We start from the raw sequence: 17,424 nt of genomic DNA, 5'->3' as shown, positions 1-17,424 counted from the left end.
ATGGAAGGAGAACCGACTCTGGGTGGTGAACACACAATGTGATATATAGATGATGTATTACAGAATTGTACACCTGAAACCTATGTAACTTTACTAACAACTGTCACCCCAATAAACTTTAATTTTATAAAAAAGAAATGTACCCTTGAAACCTATATAATTTTACTAACCAATGTCAGCCTCGATAAATTTAGTAAATTTAAAAAAGGCAGGCTCAGCCCAACGTGGGTACAAGAATTGGCAGCTACGTAATCTTTGTGCAAAGAAAATGTCAGCATTGCCTCTGAGTGGCTGCGGCCCCAGCTATGGCACACGGCTTGGTGAGGGAAACTAAACTGGCTTTCATCCTTGTGTCCCTGTCTCAGGGGCAGTGCGCCAACTGTACAACCCCTGGACCTAAGATATAGGACCTAAGAGCACAGCCAAATTGTATTGGTTTAGAAGTCAGAAATTCCAGCTCCTTGATCTCTGAGCATTAGCCAGGTTCTAGCATCAAGTGGCGCCAGGACATGGACAGTTTGGGAGTAGAACCTGCATCTGTCTGGTGGCAAACACTTTTTAAAAAATATGTCATACATTGAATACCTACTCTACGTATCTTAAAGTTCTTGATGTCACAAAATGCACCTTCTAATAACCTTACATAACCTTTCATCTTAGTCTTAACTGTCATGTGATCTTTGCAAAAAGTGTCGCTTTTCCCTAGGTGGACACTAGTTTGTTGTTGTATAAACTTGGGCACACCATTTCTCTCTCTGAGCCTCTTCCATCTACAATTCTCTTATATCAGTCATGCATGCGCTGCTACATTCTACAATTAATGTTACCAGTTACTCCGGGTGTAATCCAGAGATTTCTTGTCATCACATGAGTTTTAATTTTTTTCCCCCTGAATTCCCTCTTACTTCCAATGACTTGTACATTCTCCAAGCACAATGGTACATTAGAAATTCCTCCACGCTGAAGGAGAGTTGGCATAGCACTAGTTTACTTTCTATCTCTGCCATGCTGGTGCAGAGAGAATAAATTCTCAGCCATGGGAATGGGTCCTACGCAGGCTAGGAGTCTGCATGTAACAGGATATCCCTGTTATACTGTACACAAAAATGCAAGCATTTATTCTCTAAAACATACTGCATCATGAGATTATTGGATTTTATTCTCTTCCCAATGAAAACCTGAGAAAATATTCAGTATATTTAAACAATTTAGTATCACGTATTCTTGTGTATAATATTTTTTCCTGTCTCTGATTGTCTCCTTGGGAAAGCATCCTTTGTTTGGTCATAAAGCATAAACCTCTGTCTTTAAAAAACCATACTTTATACTTGCAAAGGAACCTCTAAAAATGTTTAGCAGTCTAGATTCCCACCTAAACTGCGTGGGAATTAGTATTCTCCAACTCCAGCAGGCACTTGGCTTATTATCCTTTCAACAGTTTCTCTCATTTTGACAAAACATTTGTGTTAGTTTGAATGTCTTTGACATTGGAGAGGAAGAATATAATGCCCTATGTTTATGTTTTCCATCTGTTCATTCTCATTTGCCCACTTTGTACATTTTTAAGTTATTATTGTTCATTCCATTAATATTTATCATGAGTTACATTACAAAAACAAAAACAACCTAATATCCAACAATAAGAAAATGGGTAAGAAAATTATGGTATGTCCAAATACTAAACAAATGATACAACTTTTAAAAACTCATTTTTCAAAACAAAATAGTAGTATCAGAAAATGTTTCTAAAATAATGCGCATGAAAATATTTCTAGTATAATTCTAATTTTAGAGGGAAAGGATACCCAAGTAAATTCAGGTATACTGACATTTTAAAAGATGGACAAATATATCAAAATATTAGCAGTAGTGAGTGACAGGTTGGGAGAGACTGATGTTCTTAGTCACATTTCCAACTTTTTATAATGTCCAAATATTACTTTTATTTTCGTAAAGGAAGTAATCACCATTCTTTTCAAAAGGAGAACTCTTTTAATAGGCATTTTCTTCTTCCCATTTTTCAGAACACTCCTACCTGGACTCAACATCCATTCATTCCTTTACAGCCCAAATTTAAAATATGCTTTTACCTCCTATTTTCTTTTCATTTTTCTCTGAAGTTTCTGTTCCTTCGGTTGACAGTTTTATTTAGTAATGGGGGCGGGAAGAGCATAAAGTCTCATATTTCGGGGCAAAGTTCTGAGGTAGGCACTAAAAATGGTCCTATCATTTATCCGTATGCCTCTTCACATACTACCCCCATTTTAAAGAGAGTTTCATTAAATGCCCAAGGCCACACAGTGAGAACCTGGTACGGAGTATGAACTCATGCCCGGCTGGCCTCACGCTCCAGGCTCTTTGAACCTGTTGGTCCTGCAGCCAGAAGGAGGAGACACCATGCACTCGGTACAGCCTCCCTCATCCTACACAGACACACATGCAGATGATTTTATTACTTTGTTATAATATTAGCTTGGTACAAAAGTAACTGCGGTTTAAAAGGTTAAATTCATTTGCAAAAACTGCGATTACATTTGCACCAACTTAATAATAAGGGTAATAGTGGTTATAGATAACTTTTACCCCATACGCACTACCTTCCAGGTATGATGCTAAGTACCTTTCCTGGAATACATTTGAGCTTCACCACAACTTGCAGGAAAGAGTACTAAGCAAGGGTGATATGCAAAATAGTTAACAAGCAATAGAGTTCGGGAAGCTGCAACTCACCAAAAGACTGCTGGCTGTAAGCAGCTGGTATGGCCGCTCAACCAGGTCCATACCAGCTGAATGGCAACTTGACACACTAGCCTTGGCCCCATTTTAAAGATGAGAAGACTAAAGGTTCCACGCAGAAAATCACAAAAGAACACGATTTTGAACACAGTTCTGCCTCACTGCAAAGTCCATGATTTTAACCATTATAACATTCCATATCCTCCTAAGAAATGTGTTGGAGCTGTATGGATACGTGCTTGTCTATGTTGAAGAATGCCTATGTGAGTGTGTGTGTGTCTGTGTGTGTGTAAAATCCTGTTTCTTCTACAACATAAAATATGCTACATGTGGCTTAAGTCTACAAATTTAAAGAAATGGCATAAGAATGTTTGCTCCTTTCCTTGGTTTAAAACACGGAGGGCTTCAGGGAACACGTGAGGCTATCTTGCATATGGAAAACAAACAAACAGACAAACAAAAAACCCAGAACAGAACTTCCCTCGCTGCTTCTTCCCCTCAGTCGTCCATTAACTAATTGTGTGCCTGTTCTCCTTGGTAGCACTGGCCTCTTTGATTAGCCTTTTAATTTAGCACATTAACAAAGCTCTCTTTCCTTGAATACTCCATCACTGAGCTCATTTAAGTCAAATGCCCTTGAAGATACTTGAAATTCCTAACAACACTCACTGTTATTAAAGTGTTTTGTATTTCTGATTGTCAACCCAGAGTGCTCTGTTCCTGGACAGGGCAGGCCATTGTGTAAAGCCAGTGATTTATTCAAGGGTCCCCCACCCTTTTCTCCCCAGCTCTGCAGGAGACCGCAGAGTTTCAGTGTATTTCACATCTCTCTCTCTCTGTTTTTTTGTTTGTTTTCTCACTTGAGCCTTGCTCCCCCCACCCCCTTCTTCTCATCGGAGGGTTTTGGCAAAGCTTGCTGATTCAGCTTCTGGAGGAGTCACTGCAGAGGTCTGAGGATCAGGTTTCTCTGAAAATGTGGATCAGAGCCCGATGCAGAGAAGCAGTGGGTTTAGCACATGGGTGTGCTCACCTTTCATGAGTGGCAGGGAAGTCCAGCTGGGCGGAAGGTGGTCATTTGTAGCAGACGGAGAGGTGCTTAAAATCCTAGAACAATGACTACTCGATTCTCTAACACTGCTCATTGAAATAGGAATAAATCAAAGGCTTGCTGGCTTAGTCTTCTCTCCCACTCCCTGTAGGGACTCCCTCCCCTTGCTGTAAGTGTAGGATGCTGCATGGTAGGTGCGCACCTCTGATACTGGGTGAAATGCAATGTACCTCTAAGCCACCGTGACCTGGTTCCTGCCCGCCTCGGAGCTCTCTCTGCTCATGCACCGTCACACCCGGAGCCCTGTCCACCCGGCCTTCTGGAACTTCCTTGGACACACTGTCCTCCTTACCACCACCTCTAGCGCGCAGCTTCCTGCGTGGCAGCAGCCACTCCCCTGCAGGTCCCAGCTGAGGGGACCCCTTCTTAGAAATTGCCTGCCGGATATGACCCGTACTCTTCTGCCTCCTATTAGCCTATTACTCCAGAGCCCTTTTTGTCTCTGACTTAGACCTCCTGGCAAGCTGTACTTAGAATGTTTATGTACGTGTGGACTGGGCATCTATTGTTTTTCCCTACCCAGCATTCACTTCTCCTTCCAGTAATAGCTCTTTCGTCTTTCCGGGGAAACCACCTTTCCTGCACTCGCAGTTCATGCTTTTGGGGAGCTGAGCCTACTCTCAGATTCCAAACAGTGAATATCTTACCCAGGCTTAGACTATAAGTCTCAGGAATTGGTTCAGGGCTAGGTAGGTGACCCAATCTGCAAAAGAACTGGCCTCAGAACTTTCTCAGAACCTACCACTACTTGGATGCGTGTGGTCGAACTGGGGCCGCTGTCATGGTGGATGTCAGCTTAGAGCCACTCGCGGTCACTTTATGGAGAGAACAGAAGGAACCTGGATCTGGGAAACTGAGTCAGTCCCAATGACATGGCTTGCTACGTGCATCCACATAACCTTGAGAGTCTATCCTTGGACTTTTCAGATACGTGAGCCCATATTTTCCCCTTTTGAACTCAAGTCTATAACCATGATCCTTGGCTAAAAGACTTTAATGTTTTTACTCCTTTATTACCACTTTTGCTTTGTTTTGCCATGTTTTGTTTTATCTGTCTCCTCAATTACATGTAAATTCCATGAGAACTGGAACCATATCATGCTCCCTGTGTCCCCAAAACTCAGCACACACAATTGTCTGACACATTGGCAACTCTCAGTAATGATTTTTGAACAAATACATGAATATAAAAAATAAATTTCCATTTGTTCAGTGACACACTGAGTTCTTGTAAATGTGATCATCACTGATGTACACCGTGAGTGTCACGTGCTGTGTATCATGAGGTACACAGAGGCACAGGGCACTTGCTCATGTGAAAGAACTCAAATGTAGCTCAGAGAAATAGAAAAGAAACAGCCAAATAGAAGAGAGCACGCAACTTCACATTACTGATAAAAATTTAACCATATTTACTTTTTGGTCATAGATTCTATTAAGACAGAACATTCTAGAGAGAACAAATTACGAACTTTGCCAATAATATAAAAACAGATTTGCAAATAACAGAATTCCAGATCACTCTTTGGTAGTAACAGGATTATTGTCCAATAAACATTTGTCTTTCATGTATTGGAAAAGCAAGATCTATTCTTGGGATATTAAGAGATGGGGGCAAAACTTCCAGGTAATCAAAGAGAGCTGATAATCCAAATGTTACCCATACCAAGTTATTTAAAGCTAAGCAGAGAGTTCTCTTCCTCTTTTTCACCATCTCAATGTCTCTCTCTCACACACCCCACCCCCAGCCTCCCCCCACGCACTCTTTTATATTATGTACTTGTCTCAGGCCGGCTCCCGTCTCAGCTATACCACCTAATCCACTGGCAAGACATTGGAGTGGCCTGAACAATATATCAATAATAAAAAACTGCAGAAGGAATGCAGAAATCCTCACATTGAGGTACCCAGGGGTGTCAATCCAATACACAAAATTTGAAAGTCTGACTCTAAGTGAGAAAACCATGGGGAACATGAGATGCGGAATGCAAAGAAAGTCTGGGCACATTCTATCCCATCCACATCACTACTTGAAATAACATTGCATTTCTTCCAATCATCCCAAATCTTCCTCTTCCGACACCTATCTCTCCTTCCCAATTGTTTTCTTGAATTTCCACCCAAGATGTCTGCAGATCAGAAATGGAAAGCACAATGTGTAATTCTCTCTCCACTTGTCCTAAAAGCTTCATGTTCCTTAGTTGTCAAAACAATGCTCTGTTGCTTCCCAAAATTACCTTGTTGGTATTGAATATCAATTTTTCAATTTGTTCTTCTCTGAATGGGGACACAACGTTTGTACAGAAACTAATTTGCTTATGTCGTTCAAACCCGTATCGTTTGATCAAGTATTTGTCTGAAGGTGTGAAATTTTCTAAAGGTATATGAAACACCACTCAAAATGTAAAATGAAGAACAGAAGAAATGCTTCACATTAAGTCAGTTTTCTTATAATCCTCCAGAGCTAAAGAACCTAAAGGTGTGGCCAACAACTGTGTTTAAAACTTAAACAAAGAGCCTCCATGGCCCTTTTATATTACATCAGGTTTTGGCTCTAAAAAAATATATCAGGAAGGAACAGAAACCTAGTGCCTGGAATTTCCGGCAGAGAAATCACTGGCCTGTTTTTTTATTTTTGTTTCCTTTGGTGCAATAGTATGTGTTTGCTGCCCTATATAGTTGAACCATTAGTTTTGCAAGAATCCTTACACACAAGAATTCAATGAGCTTAGTGTCATTATTAGATTGGAAAGAAAAATGGATGGGGCTTTATGATACAAATCACTTTGCAGACAAAGAGGAATGTGCATGTAAACAGAATTTCAGAAAAATACAAAAAAGTACCGATCAATTTACATCAATGGCTTCTGGGTGCTCAAGCGGAAAATAACGTATTACTCCCTCCGCCAGAGAGAGTCTGCAGTGTGTAGAGGCCATGAATGGTTAAGCCAGAGAGGGAGAAGATGTCAGTCAGAAACGAGCCCCCATTCGTTAACTTTGGACCATCCAGGTTCCTTCTCATCAGCCAGAAGGGTGGGATGCGCATGACGTCATCACCCGTCTTCTACCTGAAGAACATCTCAACAAATGGGTACCTCTGACTTCAAGGTGCCAGGAAAACAGCCCTTTCCAAATGTTTAAAAAATATCTTGAAGAGACATTACAGGCTTTGTTTTGTTGGGAGTGCAGAAGAGGAGGGGGGCTGGGTTTGGAGGAAGAAAATGGTGGTTGGATTGTTGGAGAGAACAGAGTATGTTTGGGGCCCTGAGCTGCCCCTGGTGATACAGAGACAATAGAGGGCATTTCGGTATAAATTATAGCCCAGAAAAATAAGGACACAAGTAAGGATGAGTATCTTCATCACAGTAATCAGAGTTGGCTGGGTCCATTTTTCTCAGCCCCTAAGGTAGATGGTGACCAATATGGATGCTAAATGAACTTGCCAGGCCCATAGAAATGAATTTCTGAATCAGAATTCTTTGGAGGAAAAGGAATCATTTTTGTATTCCTGAGGCATTGTGCTACAAAGCAGTCCAGTCATTGAAAACATAGAAATCATTAGCTTTGGCATAGAGCACTGAAATCTTTCTCCCCACAACAACAACAAAAAAACATCTTTTTTTTGGTTGCCACCCGTCATCTCTCGCACGAGTTCCCCGCGAAAGGAACCATTCAATTAATGGATCACTAACTTGGGAAAAAGAGACCATACTTGGGCCTCTAGCCCCCCGCCCCCCCAAGCGGAAGTCGGAATCGCAATGAAAAGGAGGGTGTCCTAGGGTTTGATCGTGCAAACGGGGAGCCAGCATCTGAGGCAGGACGACACGACTCGCCAGTCTGCGACCTGCAGCGCAGACCTGCCTGAGGTTAGCAATCCGGCGCGCACGTCAGCGCGTCCTAATTCTCAGCGTGTCTTTCCCTTCACTGTACATCGGCCGAGGACCAGGATAACGGCCAAACAGTTGTGCTCCATAACGGCTGAACCAATAATCAGCGAACTGAATGAGTGTGCTTAATACACGTTAATCCCAGGCTAGGATCTGGGAACGAGTTTTACAAGCAGAAACAACTGACAAAGAATTGGTGAAATTATGGGCTGTCCACGCACTGGCACACCATCCACGCACGTATGAAAGATACTGCTGAGGAAAACATTGAACAGCATAAAACGCTGAGTGACAAAAGCAGTTTACCAAATCGTACGTTCTAAAACAGTGTCATTTCAGTTTTTTTCCAAACAGAATATTCCCTCTCAGAAGCTCTCTTTTTCCCGTCTTCACATTTTAATGCATTTGACAACTGGCATGGCCTTTGAATGCAATGGCATTTTTACCTCTACACGTACACACACAGACACACAAAGCAGAAACAAACAACAACAAATGCTTTTAATAAATCAAGGGTATGCCTTCTAATCAGTGTTGTCTCCAAGTCGAAAAAAATAAGTGTGTGTGTGTTAGAAAATTATCTGCTAGAAATGAACCAGTGTTAATATTTAGGTATCTCTCTTAGGTGCCAGGAGAGTTAGTGTTATTTATTTTCTTCTCATTGAGTAATTATACTACAAAGGGCACGTGCATTGTTTGTTTGAAATAAAGAAGGAGGGCAAATGTTCAAACAAGAGGATGAGACGTTGTTTCTGCCCTAAAAAAAAAGGTTAAATTAAATTGACAAGATGGCCCTAGGACATAAAACAACTGCATGTAGTCTGTATCTATAATTGATGCATAATCTTTCATCTATACAGGATCTATAAATCAGGCGATCTATAACCAGTTTATATCCAAATGCTGAAATGTGGAGAATAGAACAGAAAAAGCTTCAGGCATTCCGAGAAGAAAATGGAGAATTCGGAAGAGGTTCTCCAAATACCCAGGATGAGATGAAAACACAAGAGATAGGCTGCGGGGATGTGCAGCTATTTCATAAGTTTGCTAAGGGCGGGCTGAGAATACAATATTCCAGTTGGTGGAGTTTCTGCCAAAGGTAACACACAATGGGAGCTACAGGACTCCCAGGGACCTGTAGAAAGAAATGATGCATTTTTGTTTATTCCTTTTTCTTAAGTGCTCAAAAAGCACAGGCAAAAACAGTGATGCCTCCTGCTGGGGTAACGGGTTCTCTCTCCTGCCTTTCCACCGTCACTCTAGAAACGCCATACTTGTTGCTCTTCTCCCCCATTTTAAGCCTAGATGTGTACGTATAAAACTGTTTATAAAAGGATGAGGATAAAGTCATCAAAAAGTTTTAAAAAGTTAAAAATTGCAGCATATCCACTACAAGTAAAAAGAACAGAGAAAGAAGTCTTGGTCCATCAATGAGAAAATGTCAGTAGAAAGAATAAAAAGGAAATGGTTCTCTATGTTAAGAGAGGAAAGAAATAGAGAGAAATGAGAAGGTTCCAAAGTGAAAACCATACACCCACTGCAGTGGAGTGTCAGTTGGGGACGACTTAGTCCAGAGCGTGAGGGGTAGGGTAAAGGGTGTCCTGTCTCTGAATTAAATGAGCAAAGGTCAACTGCCAGCTTGTTCTGTCCAGCCTGGGAAGATACAGCTCAACTCTTATCCCAAGAAAGACTAAATAACCACAGTAGAGCTAAAGGCTGTGCTGGCCAAGAGGGCTTTAGCTTACTCCAGGGCATGTGTAGCCAATAAAAGTAACTTCCCTGCTTTTTCTAGAAGTCCCCAGGGAAAGCTGTTTCTCTCTCTCTCCTACTGTACCTGAGTTTGGTGACTCAAAACCACCTCGAAGTAGCAAATGGTGCCAGGGAACTCAACTTTCTTTTCCCTGTACCTCTCCCTGTCCCCACTCACGAGAAGTAAAACACGACGAAAACTATTCATCTTTTTTCTTTCTTTCTTTCTTTTTTTTAATAGAAAAGAACTTCTTAAAGAGATTTCAGGAAAGACTATGCCAGTGTGGGATGGGACTACAAGAGTCCAATATTGCACATCTGCAATTATATTATCAGATGGGTTTCCAGGAACTACACTCTGTTTTTAATCAGCACTGTTCTAAAGCATTCAATTGCCTTTCTCCTCTTGAGAGTCAGTCTTGATACAGGAACATGACTGAGTGGGTAGAGAGGAAAAGAAAAAAGACTCTAGCCCACCTGTTCCCACCACCCCCCCCCAGCAAAAAGTTTCCAATCTTAATAAAAATGTACTCACTGAAATCATGTGCTATTAACACAGATAGGTGCATAGAAAAGGCCTTCTTCACAAATTTAAGAAACAACGACAGGAATAAACTGAATATGGAATCTGTTTTACTGTATCTCCATGTCCCTTCATTTTCATTTTTATACCCATGAGAGAGCAGCAAACACTATTTTCATACACGGATATAGCTGAGACTCATTTTCCGAAAGTAAGATGAGCTCTTAAACAGAGATATCAGCCACATTTAGAGTATCTTTATTTACAGACGAGAAGGCAACAGCAGAACCTCTGCATTAAAAAAGAAGAAAAGGACGGAAAACCCCTCCAACCTCACAGTGCTAATGCTAGCTTGCTAACTCATATCTCCTTAAACAGCATGGATCCAGCTGTTCCCATTTAAAACCTCCGCCGTTTTTGGAATGCAGAACAAAATATCTGAATTAAAGATGTACGTAGAATCCTTGGGCACAGGGCAGGAAGGTAGTGACCATTTTTCAATTTGATAAATGCAGTTAATAAAAACATGTAGCACCGTAAAGCATTGGTCAGGAAAACTAAAATAGGAACTGAGGAACACTGCTTTTAAAAGTCGAGGACTAATTACTAGGAGTCAGGTTAGCAATCTTTCAGGACCTGGGACAGTGCCTGGACCATGCCAGGCTCTCCCCCTGCTTTGAGTTGCAAACATGTTCATGGTGAGAGCAGGCAAACTTCATAAATAAAATCAGCGACACCACTTAGCAACTCAGCGAAAAAGTGTGACCAGTAAACCGTTACCCTCTACAGCCTAAAGGAATTGAAATGTGTTTACAATGAACCCAAATCCCCTCACAAAATAAAATACAAAATAGATGGCTTTCCCTGAAATACCAGTAATTTCCTTAATAACTGATGCTGTGATCCCATGTGACCAATTTCTTAGTGCTTAAAAAAAAAATCAGCATTTGTAAACATTGAAAATTTTCATCGTTTCCACCTCCGCCATCAAAAATAAATGGTATGAGTAGTCAATGCTTTTAGGTAAAACTATCTGTTAAGTTTATGCTGGGTTTATGCCATTTAGCGATTGTTTATTTCCAAACACTTCTTTAATGATAGGCAAGTTTGAAGAGAAAACTTGCCCTGAAATAAAAACAAAACCGTAACAGAGATTGTCTGTCCACAACCAGCAGAATTCATTGTATTGTGCAAAAATAAGTCAGGTGGAAATGGAACTAAAGTCACTACAAAGGAAAAAAACCAAAAGAAAAGGGGGGGGGAGAGAAAAAAAGTGTAAATCACAAAGCTCACGGAAGGGTGAGGCAGGCCGAGACAGCAGCAGAGGTGAAAGAACCCATGTGGTTAACAAAGAATTCAACACAGAGGCTGTCTTCCTCCAGCCAAGACAAGTTCATGGATCTGAGTTGAACTAGAAGTGTGATTGGAGGGAGGAGAATAAAAAGAGGTTTTTCTAAGTCGGCTGGACAACACGAAACAACAATGATGACGATGCTGATGAAAACCAGAGGTAGGGTTTCACCTTGCTAATCCTCCCTCCCTGGGAAAAGCAGGGGACATTCTGTCTTTAACATGAAATCACACAGCTAGGTCTTTCGTGACTGGGCTGAGAGATGCATACAAGTCCTTCCGTAGCCAAACTAAACTGGGGCATATAGTGGCCCCTCAAAATATGATGAGGGAATTTTTCTAAGCCTTTGTATGCTAGATGACTGTTTTAAAAATTGTTTCAACAGTTAAATATTATAGTTCCTAAATACAGGTTACCACCACAATGCTTTCATTTTAATGCCATTTCCTGGGGAAACAAACAAACAAACAATAATAACTATATAACATTTATCAGGAAGCCAGAACAAGTGCATGGAAATCCACCTTCTGCAAGACCAATCTTGTCAAATACACAATATACAAGACACATGCCTGGTTAAGACAAATAAAACACACGACTCTTGTCTACAACACTCAGCCCCCAAATGACAAATAAGTAGTCACTTGTGAGAGAAAAAAAGCAAAACAAAGAAAAAAGCCACCACTACTCAGAATAGTTCATTCCTGGTAATTAAATGAAATCCCACGTAGCTACAAGTGATGCACGTTTGGCTTCATGCCATCTGAACCAGCTCTTCCAGACCTTTTTCCTTTCTTTTTTTTTTTTTTTTCCGAATTCACCATCACAGTGTTTCAAGAAAAGAGAAAAGCATGCATTCTCGCCACCCGCCCCCAACATTTTTTTTTTTTTGGTTTCCTTTTTGCAACTGAAAATAAAATTGCAGCCTAATGCTAATGCCCCAGGTCTTGCCCCAAAGTCCCAGTGGAAAAGGAAGCACATGGATGCTAACAGTGCCAGATTCTTCTGCCACAAGCATAATCACCTTACACAACATGCGATTACTCTGGGCCGCAATCTGTATCCCCAAAGTCAATTTATTAATCAGAGAGAAAGAGAGAGAGAGAGGGGAGAGAGGGAGAGAGAGAGGGAGGGAGGGGAGAGAGAGAGAGAGAGAGAGAGAGAGAGAGAGAGAGAGAGAGAGAGAGAGAGACTACCTACCCACAGATACATCATCATCTTGAAAGAGAAATCAAGGGCTGTCAGCAAGCAGAAACCTCCTTACTTCACCAAGAGTATCTGGAAGAAAATCTGAAACCAGTGGGTAGAAAATCTTGCCTTTTGCTGGCAAGTCCTGAGTGCCCCTCTTCTTTCCTTAAACAAGGTTTGTTGTGCTTGTTTATGAGTTTATGAGGACAGCATTCCTTCAGTGCCACTGTGTGATGCGACTGGCTTCAGCCTGCCTCTCTCTCTCTCTCTCTCTCTCTCTCTTTCTCTCCCTCTCTCTCTCTCCTTTCCTAACTCTTGCCTTTCCTCTCTTTCCTGTCAAGGCTGCTTAGGTAACAAATTCTTGGTGTGGCTGCTCACTGAGCAAATCCGGACACTTTAGGCAGCCCGCACCAGTGGCGAGAACAAACACCGACGGCACTAGTAGTATTAATAACAGCAACGATGGTGTAATCCCACACGGGAGGGCGCTACACCATTTCCTGGTGGCTGGTGGGAGGTTCACGCAAGTCCCCACTGGTGGAATTCACAGGAAGGCGGCCGATCCTCTGGAGGCAAGCCCATCTGCACGGAGCCGCTGACTCTGGGAGGCCAGCATCTGAGAATGCTTTTTTTTTTTTTTTTTTTTTTTTTTTTTTTTTTTTGTTAACTCAAAGTAAAGCTCCAGCCGCAGAGAAACGAACATGTGCAGCCACCCGGCTTCCCCTTTATCTCTTTAAATGTACTTCAGATAAAAGCAGCATCCAGTCCGGTCAAGGCCTCCCAGACTCCTTGCTCTTTATAGCGCACGGCTCTGCACACTTGTCGACAGCCATCTACCGTCTCCGCGGTGTCATTGCGGGCTCCGAGGCTGCCTGCGCCGCAGCTGCCGCCTGCCCATCCACGGCTGTGCAGGAGCCGTGGGTCCCCCAGAGCAGGGCTCGCAGCCAGGGTGTGTACCGGGAACCGGCAGGGAAGCGGGGGATGGGCCGTCGAGGCTTCGGTGCCAATTCAGCAAATCAAGAGCAAAACCAAACCCCATGAACTAAACCCAGCAAATGGAAAGCCACAAACAGACTGACTAGCACAATGTCTTAGTCTTCCTACCCCACGGATGGAGATTATACATATGCCCTCATTAAACGACCAGCTTGTGTGTGTGTGTGTGTGTGTCTTCTTCCTTCTCCCTTATCCTGTGCAACTGCAGACCTGCGAAATTTTGTGGTGTGCATAAAACTTGATCATTTCGACAGGCTCTCCTTACAAAGATCCACAGGCTTGGATGCACAGCTAAGATATCCTGAAATTATCCAAATTTTTTTTTCTCCCGTGAATCAATTCTCCTCTATTAGTTGTTCTTTTTAATCCACTTGAAATTGTATACTTTATCTTGAAAATTATCTCCATTACTGAACTACATCGTGAACGAGAGGATGGGGAATGCAATTTGCCTGGCATATTAATTGATGCAGTGCTCAATTATTGATATATGGATAAAGGAGGAATTAATATTAAAATGCAACTTGTACATTAGGGGAGAGGGGAGGAAATGATCTTTTGTGCGGGTCTGAGTTTTGACCATTAGTTATATATTTATATATCACACAGAGAAACTGCCTAACTGAGCTCCTAGTCGGTTTACATTTCTACCTAAAATCGCACAAGGCAAATGTCACCTAAATAATTAAAATGCATTAGCTAAATTGTGGACTCATCTGCAGCACTGCGCAGGTGGCGAGGCACCTGTTAAAACAGCCCATAGGTTGTTATCAACATGCATAACGGCCACGCAGTTTGGGGAGAACCAAGGCCAAACCATGCCATTAAACAAACAGTGATGGAGAGATCCTCGGAGCTAGCTACCTCCAAGTGGCAAGAAAATAACCACAGCCACTGACTGGTAAAATCTCCATCATGTATGCCCATTATCCTATCTGCTGCCAGAATTTTAGAGGCCCCTGCATCCCAGCAAATCAGATCCAGAGTAGGGGGGCCAACTGCTCTGGTTTGCAGGGGCAGACTGCGTTTATTTGCAAATGTCCTTCGGCTAAAGCCTAAGGCAAGCAGTATATGTTAGTGGAGCACTTGACCAGTAGAGTGTTGTGTTTTTATTTAATTGTATCTGAATATCTTTGAACTTGAACTATGTTCTCCTGTTCACCAAAGACCCAGCTGTCTTGACTGTATGGTACCATGTGTGCCACATTCATTCACTTGCCTAAGTTTTGTGTTTGAGGTCATGACCTTCGGATCAATCAGAACAAGTGGGTAAGATATTAGAACACCTGGAAGGTGACTGGTAGCATGGCAGTGCTTTTGAGAGTTGACGGGGTGGGGAGAAGTGCTCCGAAGTCTGTGTGGGGCAGATGTCTTTGAGGCTTGAGAAGAAGACGGTTGCTAAGAGCCCCGAGGCAGGCTGGATGCTACGTGCCAGGGTTCGCACCTTCACTAGAGAACCATCGTCTCTTAGGATGATCTTGAAGCAACTGAGCCACCAAGCCAAGAAACACCACGGGCATCAGATGGCAGATGTTGTCATGGTAACCACTATCAACTGATTGTCCATGATCCATCCCCAATGCCTTCTTGGATTGCAATTTGCACCACCCAGACCTTCCCACATGCCTAGGAAAAGGGCGGGCTGTGAGATGCCTGAAAGTGAACATTTTGCCTGATGGGTGGGATAGGAGATGGGTTCAAAATTAAGTTGATTCCTAATAAATAATGAGATAAAGTATGTACTGCACGCCTGAGCTAATGAACTGACTTATCAAATAAGCTCTAAGGAAGCTAACAAAGAAACACATCTGATCTGTGCATAAGTGGATACAGTCTGGACTTGGTAGCCTGTAACAGATCGAGGGATCAGTACTTAGTATTTCTTGAGTTTTTTTCTTCCTTTGTTTGCTTCTTACATGTAATCTTCAGCTTCTGTTAGCATACAGGATTCCCCTGCTTGTGCTTTTCCTCTCCTTTTGCAGCTTGTACCCATTCATCCTCCCACCTGCTTGACATGTGGCCCCTCTGCAAGGAGTAAGATTCACCCAAGATGGTGAAACATTTTATCACTGTGTTTCAAGCAGAAGACAGCTGCTTTTCATAAATCAAGTTTGGGAGGTGTTACGATTCCTCTACCCTGGAGTCCAGAGGTTAAACAGATGGAATGGAACATTGAGGAGGCTGCCCCCTCGGGGGGTGTCAGCAAATTATTTCTGCATTTGAAATTCTGCTCATAACCAATTTGATTATTCAATGAATTCCTCAAACCTTGTTCCTTGAAATAAGTAGACTGACATTTTCTATTTACTGCCATCCCCCAAACTTCCATTTTAAATCATTTTAATAACAAAGTAAACATACTCAAATATTTAATTCAGAACCAATTCCCTCCCGCCCCCACCCCCATTTGCAACCTGGCTGGTAGGCCAGAGCCGCTTTCACCGTGGATATATCTAAAGTTCCTTATACTTATCCTCAAATAGGAATTATTTTTAAATAATCAATCCAGTTATCAATGATCAGCTCAGCCCCCATAACTAATCAATTGCAAAGCAACGGCCTAAAAGCAACACTGATTAAGCTCCTCATGACCTATCTGTTGAAGTGATTTCTAACCTGCTACAGGAATCGAATACCAATGTGAAATATTAGATAATATAGGACACTCAGCCCTGGACTTTCAACTTTATTAAAAGAAAGTCTTCATTAAGAAGCTGAGTTACTAAACACTAAACTAAACATGAAAAATGACTTGAAAAACCCAACTTAATCAGAGCTGGGACCTTTATTTAATATGCTACCGCAGTGCCCTCCCCTGACACTATTTTCTGAAAGAACAGAAGTCCTGCAGAGGAGGCTCCATTTCGAGCCGGAAGTCTTTGGCACAATCGTATAGATACAGCAGCTACAATGTCCTACCAGGAGGACAGTGTTCACCAAGACAGCCCAAAGTGACATCAGTGCATGACCTGCAGCATCCTGGAGTGACATGTAACCAACCACCTCTGTGATTCACCAACCCCATCGGGTGAGAGGAACCCAAGCGTTTCCTCTTTCCCCTAAAAATGGACATGGTTATTCATGTCCAATTCTCATCTCTTCATCTCTCTGGCCACATGGGCAAAAGCAGATTCTTCCCCTTCAGGGAAGGTTCTAGCAAGTCCTACTACATCATCCCAAAGCCTAGTAGTGCCTTCAAGGAATATGTAGGCAACCAGAAAGACTGCTCTTGACAGGGAGATGTTTAGACATATTTTAATTAATCAGTAGGGGCAGTCCTATTGCTGGATTCTCCAGGTAGGTACTGCTTAATACAAGGTCATTGGTAGGATTTCTTAAAAATTATTTATTGTGAAATAGTTAAAATAAAATATATAAAATATAATTGGTATATATTAAGGGCACAAACCATCACTTAATTACAAAAATCTTAGCTGGAAATATAGAATACGGGCGTAGTGAAGTGCTCAATATATCAATGAACACATTAATTAATTAAACATATAAATACTGCCCTCCATATAAAACCTGCTGCTACTTCTATTCCCATAATCAGCGAGGAATGAGGGCTCTCATGTTTCCAGCATCGAAGATGAATTTCTCTCAAGCTAGACTCATCCTCCCTTTGGTTTCCCGGTGAGGAGCAGCCGAAGTTATACAGGCCAAGGTTTAGGACATAAACTGTGGTAACAGAATGGAAATTCTGCTCGTGTTCAGGCCAGTGTGGCTGGAGCCAGAGGTGGGCAGGAGCCAAGGCTGGCGAGTGAGGTGCGCACCCGCCCAACGCAGAGCCTTCGTCATCACAGGGTGGGGTTTGGGTTTGGCTCCGTGCACAATGAGAAGCTGCCAGGGGAATTCGGCTAGGGAATAACTTATTTCCAAGGTC

The 17,424-nt window shown here is 42.1% G+C and overlaps 1 protein-coding gene across 15 annotated transcripts in view; it reads right to left on the bottom strand.

The window, feature by feature from the left end:
* Positions 1-17,424, bottom strand: part of RBFOX1 (RNA binding fox-1 homolog 1) — a 1,406,067-nt gene that overhangs the window by 540,565 nt on the left and 848,078 nt on the right. Inside the window, exon 1 of one of the 15 annotated variants that reach the window (XM_033101476.1) lies at positions 12,555-12,761. The exons of the other annotated variants lie outside the window; for them this stretch is intronic. Within the exon in view, the coding sequence (XP_032957367.1) occupies positions 12,555-12,572 (18 nt within the window). The 5' untranslated portion in view covers positions 12,573-12,761. Of the gene's footprint in view, positions 1-12,554; positions 12,762-17,424 lie in introns of those variants that run through there. 15 annotated transcript variants of the gene reach the window in all.

Source organism: Rhinolophus ferrumequinum (genome assembly GCF_004115265.2).
Source record: "Rhinolophus ferrumequinum isolate MPI-CBG mRhiFer1 chromosome 15 unlocalized genomic scaffold, mRhiFer1_v1.p scaffold_54_arrow_ctg1_1, whole genome shotgun sequence".
Classification (NCBI taxonomy): domain Eukaryota; kingdom Metazoa; phylum Chordata; class Mammalia; order Chiroptera; family Rhinolophidae; genus Rhinolophus; species Rhinolophus ferrumequinum.
This window is presented reverse-complemented; position numbering and strand designations above follow the sequence as displayed.